At 47.7% G+C, this 15,418-nt stretch overlaps 1 protein-coding gene across 2 annotated transcripts; it reads right to left on the reverse strand.

Moving 5' to 3' along the window:
• Positions 1–900: 900 nt before the first annotated feature.
• TBX3 (T-box transcription factor 3) lies at positions 901–15,152 on the reverse strand. Of its 2 annotated transcripts, XM_008004837.3 has the most exons (8): positions 13,487–15,152; positions 11,552–11,819; positions 10,591–10,650; positions 10,184–10,330; positions 8,203–8,279; positions 6,910–7,067; positions 4,745–5,415; positions 901–2,944 (listed from the first exon to the last, which is right to left on the reverse strand). In XM_008004837.3, exons 1-8 carry the CDS (start codon positions 13,873–13,875, stop codon positions 2,483–2,485), a joined length of 2,232 nt encoding a protein of 743 aa, XP_008003028.1. In that variant the 5' UTR covers positions 13,876–15,152; the 3' UTR covers positions 901–2,482. The 2 variants fall into 2 exon arrangements, with proteins under 2 accessions (XP_008003028.1, XP_008003029.1); XM_008004838.3 differs by lacking the exon at positions 10,591–10,650.
• Between the last annotated feature and the right edge of the window lie 266 nt (positions 15,153–15,418).

Genomic DNA, 15,418 nt, shown 5'->3' on the forward strand with positions numbered 1-15,418 from the left:
TGAATGTTTCAAAGATAAATTGAACTTCAAAAGGCAACTCCCCGAACAGCCTGGAGACTGGTTTGAAGGGGAGACTAGGGGAGGATGTCAGCCTCCTGGGTGACTTTTGCCTTGGAGGGGGTGAAATGTGCACCCTGGAATTACCTTTCCCCTTTCAGGAATAATTTCCCTCCTCCCTCGCGTGACACAGCTAAGGTTTCGCGGAGCTGGCCGCGCTTCGCACGCACAACTCGGGATGGATGGGGCCTCGTAGGGGCGCCTTGGGCCAGCCGGGTTCAATTTGAGGCACCAGGGACTGCAGGGCGTGTGGGGGGTTGCGGAGTGGAAAGGCGTTGCGTCTTGTCCACTTCTACAACCTGGAGGGTTGCTGCCTAGCCAAGCCCGCTCGGACTGCTGGGGGATTCTGCTGGCCTTTTCCCCGAGCCAAACACACTGGTGCAAGAAGATATTTTTGACTTGGATTCGCCAGATTGATGTCAAAAGGGAGGGCGAGCTTAAAACGAAAAACATTCGTACTGCCGAGCTTATTTCTGGTAGGATTTGGGTGGGAAAACCTAACTTAGGGAGCACGTCAGTCTTTTTCCATTAAAATTTGAAAGTATCTGAAATCACTCTTTTTTCTGTATTCTCATCAGGCCCCTTTCCGTCTCCCCGCTTTGCTCCCTAATTTAAAGGAAAAGTAATTTCAGATTGAAGTGGCTCCCTTCGCTCAAGCAAGGGACTTTTGTTTTTAGCTTTGTAACTTGAGTGACATCTCATTTTGGTTCGCTGGGGGCGGTCTTAATTATTTAAAGGCGAAGGGAAGGGGGTAAACTCAGAACAAGAAGAGAGTAAAGTCTCCCCTGACTGTCCACCTTCAGGAAAGGTTCCCAAAGAAAAGCATTTAACACAAGGCCTAAAGACATTTCAATAAAAATTTATTGAAATTTCAGTGATGTTTTAAAGAGAGGGGGAAAAAAATACAGAAAACCAAAGAACTCATCAACAACTATAACACAAAATATACCTTCATGAATTTGTCTTTAAACCATCTCTCAGCACCTGACTTTTGAACTGTGAATATATCTCTATAGGCACCATTCAAAACACCATCGATATTGGCAACAGTAGTAAATTCCACTTCGTTGTGAGGAAATCAGAGACTAGCACATACAAATAACAAAAGAAAAATTAGCAAGTCAAACCACAGCCTCTGCCCTCCTCCCTCCCCACAGCAATCTCAGTTATATTTTAAGGAATTTGAAGTGGAGCTGGAAAGTAGCACTCCTTCCCCAATTTTGGCTAAAATAGGAAATAGCACTTTCCCCCACTTTCGGACATTAAAAAAGAAAACAAAAATGTTGCAGACAACTCTTTTGAAAGGGTATTGGTGTTGGTGCAGGAAGTGTGTTTTCTAGTGTTAACAGCAATTCTGTGACCTGGAAATAAACCTAACTAAAGAAAAACAAGAACACAAAACCTGACAGTTGCAATTCTATTTACACAGAGCTATGTACAATGTCAATAAATTAAAGTTTAATTTTCCAAGCATTCATATTCCACCTATTTACAAGAGTTATCAAATAATTACATAAATACTTTGTCTAATAGTCTCACTTCTTCTTTATTATTTTTTTAAAACCTTGTTATTGCATATACAGGAAAGAGAAAGAACTGTCAAAGAACATGAATCCTGCTACAGAGCTTAGATAAAATAAATTCATTTTATGTGTTTTGCCCACTCCTTCCCTTTAAATCCCCCCCTCCCTTGGGTCACTGATCTGAGGGCAAAGGATTGGGAAAAGGGTAGGGGATATATTGTTTTCTCTCTAAAAGCAAGCGTTCAAAATAAAAACCACAAATACATTACTGTGGACATGCAAGAAGAGACCTATAGCGGCTCTGAAAACATCACAAGAATATTAAAAAGACACAGATTTTCTTAATATAGACTAAACAAGGATGGTACGGACTTCCCTCCCCAAACAAAGCTGCTCAGTAATTTATTGAGAACCGATAATGCAAGTCCCTATAAAGTTTTTAATCTGCACAAACAGAATCATGTTAATGTATTCACTTGTCCCGATTTTTTTTTTGGAAATATTTTATTTTTGTTTCCACTTGACACAGTGAAGGAAAAAATATATAAATCCGCACTGAGGAGATGTCTTTGAACACCTCCCCGCCTGGTGGGCAGAGACCCAGACCAGCCTTGCTGGAAGTTGCTCTGGACATAAATGTTGGAACTCCCATCCCCAACAGCTCAATGCAACCGACGCTTCTGAGCCCCCAGAATCTGATCCAGATCCCGGATATATAAACCACGCCAAGAAGACAGGGGCTGTCTCTAGCACATTCTCTCGAGGGAGTCCGGGGCCCCTTCCCAGACGCAACTGCAAAAGGAAGGGCTAACGCCATGGCGGGCCCGTGGTTTATTTTACATCCGACAAAGTGCACGGCAGCCTGGACTGGACTGGAATGAAGAGACGTGTCTGGGAGGGGTCTACGGGGACGTGCTGCGGGACCTGTCCGGCTTGGCTTCCAAGCCGCTGACCAACCGCTGGATGCTCTGCAGTTCGCTGGTGGCCGCCTCTTTCTCCCCGCAGAGTTTGGGCGACAAGGACACGGAGCTGGAGGAGAGCGTGGAGGAGCGGCTGTTGAGTTCAGAGCCCGAGTCCACCGCCACCGAGGCCGGGCTGGCGGCCAGGGCAGCGACTTTGCCGTCCAGGGGCCCCGCAGCCGCCGCCATGGAGGGCAGGGCGGTGGTGAGCAGGCTGCTGCCGTCCGGGACCGGCACCGGGATGGAGTAGGGGCTGTAGCGCAGCCGTGGGCGCATGGTGTTCAGATTGAGGAAGGGGTGGCGGTGCACCGAGCTGGAGGCTGCCGCAGAGGAGGCGGCCGCCGCTGCGGCCATGTACGTGTAGGGGTAAGGGAACAGGCTTCCGAAAGGGGACATGGCCAGGCCCTGGGGTGAGAAAAGAGACACACAGCGAGTCAGCCAGGTGGGAGGAGCCTACCTCATCCATCTCCTCTCTTCTCTCCCTCCAACATTGGGCAAGTCATGAGTCCCTGATATGTTTTGTTGTTGTGTTTCTTTCGGGGGAGAAATGGGTGGGGGCAGGAGATAAGTCAGCACTCGGAAATCTCTAGGTACAAATCTTAGCTGTGTCACCCTAGGCCAAGAGACTTTGATTCACTTCTTGTGTCTCAGCTTCCTTATAGGAAGAAAAAACAGGGAAATCATAAGTAATTCATATGCTTATTGAGGACTTTGTAGACATTAAATGAGTGAAAGCCTGCCATATGCTGTGCGGCTCCCAGGAAATCTCCCCTTAAGGGTTACTCCTTGCACCTGTTAAATGGGGATACAGATTCAGTTTACCCCACAAAGGTAAGCATTATTAAGAATAATTTTTAAAATCTTTCTTCTTCCCCAACCCCCATCCTCCCACCCCAATCCTAGAAGTTTCTCCAAAAAAAAAAGACAGTGAAGATCTTAAGCAAAAGGAAAATGGGGGAGGGAAATAAAAGGGCATTTGCTATAAACAGAGACAAAGAAATTGTCCAGCATGATTTACTGGTGTTCCAGGTGAGAAGCCGAGGTAGGCCCCAGGAGTTCAGGAGTGCACTAAGCTAGGAATTGGTAGAAGCAGCATTTAAGATGCAGGGACCCTGGCCTGGGCTAGTTCTCTGCACCATGCCTTGAGGTGTCCTTAAGGTTTTGTCTGTCCAGGCAGCCCCTGGTCTACCCACCACCTGCCCACCTAGGACAGGGTCTCCAGGAGAAGCCAGCAGAGGAAATGGGAGGAATTGAGAAACGCCAGAAGCCAAGCCTTTTCTCAGCTCCCTCCTCCCTCGAGGAGGAGGCCAATCTGGCTTCTTGGCTCAGGGAAGGGAGACGAATGTGCTCAGACAAAACAAAAGGCAACAGCATGCAAAACCTCATAGAACCTTTTCATCGAGTTCAGGGTGTTTCCAGCCGCCTGAGACTTCCCCCCAGCACAGCTGTCTGAGCCACACACAGGCCTCTAGGCCTGCCCCAGTCCCTGCTTATCCCTGTCCTCTGACATTTCCCACGTGTGCACAACCATTAACCCTTTGAGGAATAGGCTGGCCTGCTTGGGTTTGGGGGTGGGGAGAAGAGCTTGGAATGGGAGGAAAGGCTGGAGGAATCAAGACTGAACTCCTACTCAGGAAGCAGTCACTTCCCCTCCCCAGGCCTAGAGTCCCATTCCTGGGGGAGGGTTGACTATGAGACACTTAAGAGACATGTCAGCTCTGAAGCTAAAATCAGAAACCCTCAAAGAGGCCCTGGAGTCAGACAGCCTGGGGTTGAGTCTCAGCTCCACCATGTACCAGCTGTGTGACCTTGGACAAGTGACTCAGCATCTCTGGGCGTCTTCCCCTTCATCTGTAAAATGGAGGTGATAATAGTACCCCCGAAGGGTTAGGTCAAATGAGTCAATACAGTGCAAGCACTTAGAAGAATGCCTGAAAGTAAGTGCTGTGTCTAGCTGTTATCTTTATTACTACCTATCTGCTGGAAACGGCCTTTAACTTAGGAAAAAATTTAAAGTTTTTCTGGGGTGAATGGGGAGAATGAAGTCATGATAACTCAATGAGCTAAGCCTTGAACCTGGTAACGGCTCAGTAAAAATTATTACAGCTACTAGGCCAAAGGGGTCAGTGCGGGTCTGCTGGCAAAGGACAGGGAAAGTGGAGGAAAGGTGGAAAGACTGGAGGAGGCAGGAAGAAGGATCCATACCTGAGAGGCCAGGACGTGCTGCTGGAGGTGGAAGGGCAGGGTGGCTGCGGACGCCCCGGACAGTCCCTGCGCCGCGGCGGCAGAGGCCATGGCCGTGGAATCCAGGCCCGAGACGCCGGTGGAGGCCCCAGACACGGTGGCCAGGAGGGGCCCCATGCCGGCGGCTGCCATGCTGGAGAAGGCGCCCCCCATGGCAAACTGGCTGGGGTGCAGGAAGAGCGGGTGCCCGTTGAAGAACTGTTGGCCCGCCAGGCCCGGAGCGAAGCCGAGGCCGGGCAGGGGACCCTGGGCCAGGTGCGCGGCGGCCGCGTCGGACTGCACTGTGAGCGGCGCGAAGGCCTCTTTGCCCGGGAGCGCGCGCGCCTCCTCCACCTTGGCAGGTGCTGCGCCCTCGCGACCCGGACTCCTGCGCTCCTCGGCGCCCAGGCCGCGAGTGCTGGACGAGATGGTGGCGGGGCTATGGCGCGAGTCGGGCGACGCTTTGTCCAGCCGCCCGCTGTCCCGGGGCCGCTCGGCGGCGAAAAGGTGCGCCTTGACAGCGGGGCTGCCCTTGTCACGGCAGGGCTCCTCCGACGTGGTGGTGGAAATCTTGGCCGCGTCGCAGGCCTCGGGGCCGTGCTCCTCTTTGCTCTCGGCCTCGGCGTCGCTCTCACCCTCGCTGGGACATAAATCTACCATAGGAGAAGAAAAAAAACAAGGCAGAAGGGTGTTAGCTCCAGTCTGAGCCAATAGAACTCCAGTTCCCAAGTTGGAATCCCAGCTCGTGGCTTAGCTGCTGTGTAACCCTGGGGAAAGCCCCCTAGCCTCTCTGCACCTCAGTGTTCTCATCTGCAAGATGGGGATAATCGTGCCCGACAACCTTGCTGGAAAATTCAATAAGCGATTAATGAATTTAAAGTATTTACCCAGAGTTTAAACTTTCCCTTAGATGGACAAACCCCCAAATCAGTAGCCCTTCTTATTATAATGAATTTTACTTCTTTTTTTGAGTTCCTGCGGTGCAAGATTTCACATACATTTCCCCATTCAACTGCAAATTAACTTTTTAAAAGTAAAAACTAACATTAAAACTCACAGCTGGAACATATTCTAATTACTATAAGAGTTTTTCGTCAGTGAATGACAGAGAGCAGCACCTTCCACAGATTTGTGAATTACTCTGGAAGGATTTGTTCGGCAGGAACCCTGACATCTGAATTGATAATGGCAGAAGGGACACCTGTCCCTCAACACCAGCACTCGGTTGAACCTTCTGTATTTGCCCCCGTCCCTGCAGACAGAGATGAGTGTCGGGCAGCCAGCTCACTGCCCGGGGACAATCATAGATTCTTTTTTGCTTTCACCACACCCTCTGTGGGTGTTCCACCAGAAGAAAAGAAAAAGGGATCCTATTTTATGTTTAAAGCTTAAATGGATTGAAGACATAAAGGACTTGCATTTTATTTCACTAAAAAACAGGTTTCTTCCCGTCGAGAGAGAGAGAGTGTGTGTGTGTGTGTGTGTGTGTGTGTGTGTGTGTATGTGTGTCTTTCCAAATAAATAGTGCTTGCTCTTTAAACACAGGAAACTGAGGGGGGATTTGAGGCATCTCGTCCACTCCTTACCCCCTCCCCTAGCTCTACCTCCACCGCAGATCCCCAGTGCTCTACCTCCTCTCCCAGGTCAATTGTTGCTCTCTAGCTGGATGTTTTCTAGGCCACCTTCCCGGTTCCAGGTGGCAGAGAATCCCTTGCTTCCCCCCCACCCAGTCCAACACATGGTAACCTAGAGTTCAAAGACAGTGAAAAGTCAGCAGTTGGAGCCTCTCTTGGTTAGAGAGAATGGGAGGAGAAAGAAACAGAGACAGAGAGAAAAGAGAGAAGCGCTTCAAGCAGGTTTTCAAAGCTGCTTGCCAAGAGGTAGTATGCAAACAGACACCCACCTCCCCTCCCCACCAGCCAAATAAGGATCTAGGGGAAAAGCCTCGGTGCTCTCCTTCTACTGCCTTAGGGGGGAAGGGAAGACACACCTGATAGCTCTTTTTGAACTCTGGCTTCTGTTTAAGGATGTTTAGAAAGGTTCTAGCTTTTAAAGGGCAAGTGCCCTGGTTGGTGCCCCATCCCCCTTCAACTCTTCCAGGTCCCAAGGAACTGGAGTCCAGTGATCACAAAGGTGGCATGGCTTACCTTTGAGGTTCGATGTCCCTACAGTGGAGACGGCTGGAGAAGAAGCCTGGGCGAAGCAGTTGAAAGCTGCTTGTTCGCTGGAGGACTCGTCAGAGGTCCCGTTCTCCTTTTTGTGTCTTTCATCAAACACCCTCATGGACTGCAGGGTGAGCTGTTTTCTGTGGCAGAAGCCCACACCCACGTTACAGAATGTAACATACATTTCCCCTCTTTGTTTCCCTTACCCTTTCCAAAGCGGCACACACATGCCTCACGCCCTGCCTGTGGCCCAGGGACAACACTAATTCGCTGAAATATGCTTGCCCCAGGGCAGCAACATAGACCCAAGCATTGTTCTTGACCCTGTGACTGGGCTGAAGAGTGTGGCACAGGGTTAGGGAGAAAGCAAGGAGGCTTCAGTTGCATTTATTCAAGATGGGGGTTTCATTAGGAAAAAGCATTTGCTTGGGCTGTGAAATTTTATTTAAAAGCAAGAGGAGAGGCTGGATCTAGTCAGAGACAGCTGGAATGCTACTCGTATATAGGGAGAACTGGGTGTCCAATCCTACAAACACAATGCTGTCTGTCCCCAGCATACCCAAATTTTGGATGGTTGCTAAGATTTGGGAGGAAGTGGTTATTTTATGCTGCACTTTACTGTAATCGTTTTACTAATAAATTAATTGGAATAAAAATATATTTAGCTGTTACCAATTATTTTTTAATGCCCATCCCAAGGGCATTTAATAATTCCATGAATTATTAAAAATTTGGGGGTGATTTTCTGGATTTTAGAAATTCTTTGAAAGGGGGTGGGGGAGGGGAGACCCTCTTTCATATACTCTCCAGCTGTCTACTTAATGCAAAATGATACATATCCCCACGAAGGAGGGAGGGAGCCATACATCTTTCCAAAGGCCCCAGCTCTGTCTGATGGTATTTGAAAGACAGGATTGCAAAAATTCCCAAGCATGTTGTCAATGGCATGGTTCTTTCTGGGACCTGCCTAGGATGAACTTAAATTAATTAGGAATTAATAGGCATCCCTGTATAATCTATTATCCCTGATGCTTCTCTTCCAGAGATAAGTATGTAAGGTGTAGCCTAGTTAATTTCCTTAAAGGTAAGGAGGCAGGAAAAGTACTTGTCCTGGGTATACTGACAGCAGCAAGCATGTAGCAGTGGGGAAAGTGAATGATTTCCACCCGCTTTTCTCAGGACAAGTGCCTACATCTCACTTCTAATACTTCAGAGTTGGATCCTAAAAAAAAGTGATTTTTCTAAACTATCTAATAAATAATTGTTTCAACTCACCTTTTTTCTCTTCGGCCATTTCCAGTGTCCCGGAAACCTTTTGCAAAAGGGTTGTTGTCTATTTTTAACTGAGTTATCTATTGGAAGAGACACAAGCAAGACAGACATTGGCCTCATTTTCTAGAATGTTTTGAGGGTGTTTTTCCCAACTCAACAAGTCTAGAGATGTGATTGCCAACAGAAGTCATATAGATATGCCAGGAAAAGGAGATAATGGCAGAAGTTTGGAGAGAACTAAGAGAAAAATCAAAGGAAACTGTAGCAGGGCTTGTATCTCCTATATGAGGCCAAACCAGGGATTTGAGGATGAAATTATTCAAAGAAATTCTTTTCTTTGGGCAGCCAACAGTTTGAGTTTAGACATGGAAGTGTTGTCAAAGTCATCAAGAGGGAAAACCTGTAGATCTTAAAATTATGCTTTCATTTTGATTTTTATACAGTGCAATCAATCATAAATTATAGCATACTCCCTTGACACACACACACACACACACACACACACACACCCCTTTTCCATGAATCCAATAAATGATTTATGGGGTTTCACTACCCTTGTGCGGGAGTGAGTGCAGGAGTGAGTTTGATTTTTTTTTTTTTTGCTTGGGGGGTGGTTTGAGGAAATTACAATATTGACAATTATAGTACTGAATGACCACTGGAAACATTTGTTTTCATTTATATTCTCTGCCATGGCCATTAGGTGGAGAAGGCCCATGGCCTTTTTGTCTGATCAAAAATGTTACATTTTATTATTACATTAACAACTTCATTTCACAGGATTCTGGGTCTAGAGGGCACGTGCATTTTGCACTTTGAGAAAAATGCCATAGTGTGTAATCTTTCAAATCCCTTCCCCTTGGTAGGGAGAAGTTATATACACAGAGTTACTCAGTGGTGGAAACGGGGACCCTTGGTTGGATTCATGTTCTTGGAATAAATTGCTGTATCCAAGACTTCAGGTTTCACAGGGAGAGATGATCATGATGTTCTGGTATTCAGACTAAAGAAATTTAGCTGGAACATCCCCACCATGAAGTCCACAGAGGACCCAATGACAGTGACAATGACAGTGAGTTCAAAATGAAGTGTGTTGTCAGGTAAAATGGACTCTCTCTGAAGTCCAGGATTGCAGAGTGGGGTTCTTCAGTCCCTCCTCCCACCCCTGTAACTGCTCACAGTCAATCTGGGAACTGGTGAATCGGCACTAAGGGCCACTTTTTCTGTGCCCATGACATTCAGGCCACCATAGCTCTAGATATCAGGTCCTTTCCCTTTTGGGGATCCTTCTAATCTCCAGATTCAGGGCCAGTGGGGGACAAATTCAAATGAAGCGGTGACTTTGGCCACCTCAACTCAAAAGCCTCAGACAATTCCATTGGTATGACCCTGTGATCAGGGTGGGTTTTTCCAACCACACGCATACATGCACACACATGCGCACACACATGTGCGCGCGCGCGCGCACACACACACACACACACACACATCATAAAAAACACAGCAGCATAAAAGGTAATAAAAACCACACCAGCTACTCAGGATTTCTGGCTAGGGCAGAAAAGCTGGTCTCTACCAGGATTCCTCTTCCAGGATCCCAAATGCTTTTGCCTTAATTTTTTAGCTGGTTCCTTTTGAATATGACTTCTTGATCCTTCTTCCTCAAGGGGAAGAAGATGAACCTTAAAATAAACAGGACAAAGCCCAAGGAATGGAGGAGTGGGTAGCATCAATGACAGCAGTTACAGGAGCTTCTCTGTGGCAAAATTAGTATGTCATTTTTTTTGCTCAGCATTGTTCCTACCTAGTCAAGGTGTTTTTCTGTCTTCTTGAGGTGTCATTGTCCTTTCCACCCAAATGCTTCACAAAAGAAAACTCAAGACTCTCATCTCCACTCTCTTGTAACTTTCTCATCCTGACTTAAAGCAGCTTTTAAGGGGAAGGCAAAATATCACCATTAAAAAGGAAAGCCCCTTGGGTTTACCTTATCATTCTGGTATGCAGTCACAGCGATGAATTCAGTTTCGGGGAATAAGTATGTCCGAAATGTACTATAAGGCAGTTTCAAGATGTCATTGGCTCTTACAATGTGGAACCGGGGCTGGTATTTGTGCATGGAGTTCAATATAGTCTGCAGGGGCAGGGAAGAGGAGACATACATAAAACAAGGATTTAGCAGAACAAACGGGATCTTAGAACCCCTGCCAGGCTGAAATCTTCCCCACCGCAGGGTACCACGCTTGTACCGAGCCCACCTCCTTGGAGTACCCCCTGGGTACATTTTGCTCCACAGATGTTATCTTCTGGAGAATCCAAATTGCTCCTCAGTTGCCAAAGGGTCCCCCCACCCTCACCATCTAAGGATCATTCGTACCTTGAACCCTAGCCTACCTGAGTACCAAAACTATAATTCCCCTGCCACGTAGCGTGATCACTTGGGAAGGCCAAAGTCTTAAAAGATAGAGAAAAACATGCATTTTAATTTACAAAATGATTCAGTACTTTAAGCGCCCACTAATTGACGAGCCCAATCCACTTAAAGCCCTGAAAGGCTGAACTCTAGAGAGGAATATTTATGCCTTAATCAAATCAAGGGCTTCAAATGCAATTCCTGCCCGCTGAAGATATTTCCGCGCCATTCGCGTCTTCCTGGGCCTAATCTTTCTGCTTACTCCTTGCTTATCACTCTGTTTATTTTATTGAAATGTTGGGGAGGGGTAGGAAAAGGCGCAAAAGGTCCTTTGCCTGATTTCTACAAGCAATCCAAGTTTTCTAAGTTTCTAAGCACTCTCACTGAATCCATATATACACTCCTAACACACAAACCATTTTTTCTGAAGATCTAAGCCTCGTTTAGGGTAAGCCTGACTCCCACCTAAGCCCACTTCTTTTTTTAGTAAAAGAACGAGTTTTTAAAAATGTATTCATACCATTTAACCAACAGAGTCAAGTCTCCAAAACGTAAACTTTCCCAAGAAAATAATATGGCTGGTTTCAAAATAGAAGTATGATATTTAAAACAAAACAAATCCTTTATGAATACATAGCCTTGAAATTGATTTTAGCTCTTAAAAAATGGTTTTTAACTTCACTCTCAGGTCAGGCATGTACCAAAGAGCTGGAATTACTATAGAACACAAGCCAGTAAGCTTTCTTGCCCCATTTCTTTTAGAACGCCAGGTCTTCCATTATCCGGAGAGAAACACCCCGAATCCTTTTTCCGGACAAGGACAAGTTTGCTATGCTCAGGGAGAAGCAAAGGAGAAGTCTGGGCTGAAACTCATGAAATGGGGAAGCACTGCCTTTGAGTGAAGAAGGAGAAAATTTTACTGAAGAGAGCAATGAAACTTACAAATCCATGTTTGTCTGAAATGTTGTTGGTGAGTTTCAGTTTGTGGAAAGTGACGACTTTGGACATCCACTGTTCCCCAGTAGCGGGGCTGTCCGGGTGAATGTACATCCTCTTTGGCATTTCAGGGTCGGCCTTACCAGCCACCATCCACCGAGAATTGTGAAATTTATAACGACAGTCATCAGCAGCTATAATGTCCATCAGTAAAATATATTTGGCTTTTTTATCCAGCCCAGAACATCTCACTTTAAATGGAGGAAACATTCGCCTATAAAAGGAAAGAATAGAAAAGAAAAAAGAAAGATAAACCACCCATAATCTTGGGTTTGATTTCCTATGTATCATATAATATTGAAACCAAGTTTAAGACTTTCTATTGTGACTGATAAGATTATATGTTTCAGAGTGAGGCAACTGGCTGCAAAATTGTTTTCTTCCACAATTAGTGTATTAAATATTCTCAGTTTCTCCATAGTTAGATGTCCCAAGGTTCAAAACAAATGCATTGTGGCACTGCATTTCTCTACATTGTCTAACAATTTCTTCAATATTTTTTTTTCCTTGTATGACTTTACAGATTGCCCTCCTGATAGCAAATTCTTGCCCATGTCTTTTTCTGTGGGTATCTAGTTCTAAACAGGTTGGGGTAAGATTTTAGTAAAGTGCGGTCAGTTAAGACTAGAATTTTCCACCACCCATTGATGAGAAAATGTTAAACTTATCAAGGAAATGAACGTCAAGTTGTACCCCTCCCTGCTGCAGAATAGCAATCCCGCTGTGGGCGAAGTGAAACTGGACGTCAGTGAGTTCGCAGAATGAATTTTGCAGATTTCGGTGCACTCCCTGGCCTGATAACCTATCTGCCCATGGAGCTGCTAACACATTCCCCCACTCCTTAGGCCAGTCCAAAAGTGCAAGATTGTGCCACCACATTGCTGTTAATTTCACAGAAATGTTGGCATTCTGTAGTCTTGACTTAAAAGGAAGCAAGGAAGCACTTCGCTGGAAAACTGACTAAATGTCTTGTGGGCTTGAGGATTTTATGCCAAACTTTGGCCTCATTTAGCTTGGAGGGAGACAGAATGCTTAAGATATCATGAAGGGGATTTTATTTTTATCTTTTTAACTTTATGCCTTTACAGGCTTCAATGCTATTTAAAAAAATCAGTGTTTTTAAATGACTGTTACAGGATCTTCTCTTCCAGGCAGGTTTTGGTCAGGCAAGGACCTTTAAATAATTACGTAAAATATGGTTGATAATATTCACACATTAAAAAAGCAGTGTGTGTCTCCTCACTGGCTCCTTCAGTCTGCAAACATAATCTTAAATTATGCAAAATTGCCTGCTGAACTCGCCCTTGGGTTACAGACACGTGAAGTGGTGTGGGCAAACAAACCAAAATGCCCTTCGATTTCTCTCTGACCAGGGCAGCAGCAGGCCCCTTTAGACCCAGAAGCTAGACTGGAGGGCAGAAAGGGCCAGGGACTGGTGTCAGGCCTCCCGCTACCCACACAAAAGGAGAGGGCTTTAAGTTTTTCTTTCTGGAGAACAAAATAAAACAGACAACACAACATCAACAAAGAAATAAGGATGTTCCAGGAGGGTTTGCAGAGTGCATTTCTTGCAGTAGAGTGCCTTTCCCCCCCCCCCCCCGCCCCCCTGCTCCCTGCAGGGATATCTACGCTCCATTGAAAAATTGTCTGTTGGGGAGGGAACCCACGATGCAGACCAAATATAAGACCCGTGCAGATGCCCAGGTAAGCTGAAATTTCCTGCCACTGGGGCAGGGCCTGGAAGTCTGTGCACATATTTCTATGGGAACTAACTTTTCGTCCAAGCCGTAATAACCGACCAACCGACTGTTCTGGGAGCAGAGAGATAAAGGGAGCATAAAACTATCCAACAGCTTAGGGGAGGAGGCCCCCACTGCTTACCTTCCCGACTTGGTAATGACCATCTCGGTGCCCCGCTTGTGAAACTGATCCCAAAGTTCTTTAGCCTCCAGGTGCACCTTGGGGTCGTCCTCCACCTCTTCTTCGGGCTCCATGGTCTTCAAAGGCCTCAGATGCGCCTGGGGCCCCAGGGAGGAGAACGGGATGCCGGTCTCGGCCGCCCCCACCAATTGATCCATGATCGGCTTGGCCAGAGCGCCCGGCAGCGAGAGCGCCGCCGCGCCGTTGGGAGGCAGCGTCAGCGCGGGGAAGAACGGCGGCTGGTGACCCAGCACCGCGCTCATGGCGAAGTCCGGCGCCCGGTGAGGTAGGAACGGATGGTAGGCCATGCTTGTCCCAGGAATGACCGGATCTCTCATGGAGAGGCTCATCCACTCCAGGCGGGGCGCTGGGCTCCAGCCGGGGACAAGTCTGCAGCTGCTGTGTTTTGTTGTTTTTGTTGTTGTTGTTGTTGTTAACAGCAGCACATAGTTCAAAAGGGGGGAAAAACAAAAAAGAAAAAAAGAAAGAAAAAATAAAAGGAGGCAGAAATCACAACTAATGCACTTCAAAGGGAGGAAGGAAAGTGTCTTTTGGAGAAGGGGAGGCCGCTTTTAAAGAGGGCAAGGCGAAAAATCAGCAAACATAGTCGCGCGGGTGACCGTCCTTGTGCCTTGCGTTTTTAAAAAGCCGCTCCTGAAAGTCAGTTTGAGAAGCGAGCAGGGTCTCGACTCGCGCCCGAGCCCTGCCGCTGAGCTCGAAATAGACACTCCAGCCCTGCGTCCCAGGAATCTCTCTCCAGCCCCTAGGTCCTTTGTTGCAAATGTGAAAGGTTCTCCTAGAAGACTTTTTACCTTTCTTTTTCTTCTTCCCCCGCCCCCTATCTCTCTTCCTTTCCCTCTTTCTCGCTGGTGGCGTCTGCAGCTGTGCTAGACCCGGCTTTAACAGGGAGCGAGAGAGCGGAAAAAGTCTCTCTCCTTTAAAAAAAAAAAAAAAATCTGATTTAAACCCTCTTCTACCAGCGCTATCAAAACTTGAACTGCAAACTGGCTTCCGTTCGCCCTCCTCCTCCTTCCTCTGCTCCGAGCCTCCGGAGGGTGTCTCAGTTTCAATCCAAATCTTGCTGGGCTCTTCTCCCGTGCCTCTCTCTCTTCCTTGTCCTAAAACGTGAGCGAATTCGCTTCCTAAATCTGTGTCCAGGCGCGCAGGGCAGGGAGGATTTAGAGGGGGAAAAAACGGAACGGAGGGAAAGAGAGAGGGGGAGGGAGAGAGAGAGAGTGAGAGACGGAGTCGGAGAGGGAGGGAGCGAGGGAGGGAGCGAGAGAAAGCGAGAGCTCCTCGCCACCCTCCGCCGCCTCTAGAATTCACCGGGCGTCTGCTCGGCGGCTCTAGAAGGTCGGGCTGCGCTGTGGGCTGCGGGGAGCCGGAGGCCTCTTGATTGGCTCTTTGACGCTTTCGGACCAATTGTGTTGCTGCATAGGCGTGGTTTTCACAGGTCGAGTGCTGGGGGATAGAGCTGAGTTATAAAAAGAAGGTGTCGGAAACTGTAACGTCGCAGCGCCGCATCGGTACTACTGCCTGTCCTGTGAATATGTCAACATGATCAGAGGGAGGGCGGGAGCCACTGGGGAGCGCGCGCACAGAGTCGCCTCTAGGTGGCTTATCGAGAGATCGCTGCAGCCCCTGAGCTCGCTCGCTCTGGTTCAGCCCACGTCTGAAATGCCTCAGTCATCCAGCCGGGGATCCAGGGAGGAGGCAGGGCCAAGGAGGAAGGGGGAGGGAGAGAGGGAGGGAATCAGCGAGCAGGCGAGCCGGGAGGGGAAGGCGGAGAGCGCGCCCGGGCGCCGGGCAGGGGCGCTCGCCTCTCTTGCACTCCCCTGCCTCTCCGACCGCCGCAGCCGGTACTCTCTCCAGCTGTCCTTCTCCCGGCCCCGG

This window comes from Chlorocebus sabaeus, chromosome 11 (genome assembly GCF_047675955.1).
Source record: "Chlorocebus sabaeus isolate Y175 chromosome 11, mChlSab1.0.hap1, whole genome shotgun sequence".
In the NCBI taxonomy this organism is placed as follows: domain Eukaryota; kingdom Metazoa; phylum Chordata; class Mammalia; order Primates; family Cercopithecidae; genus Chlorocebus; species Chlorocebus sabaeus.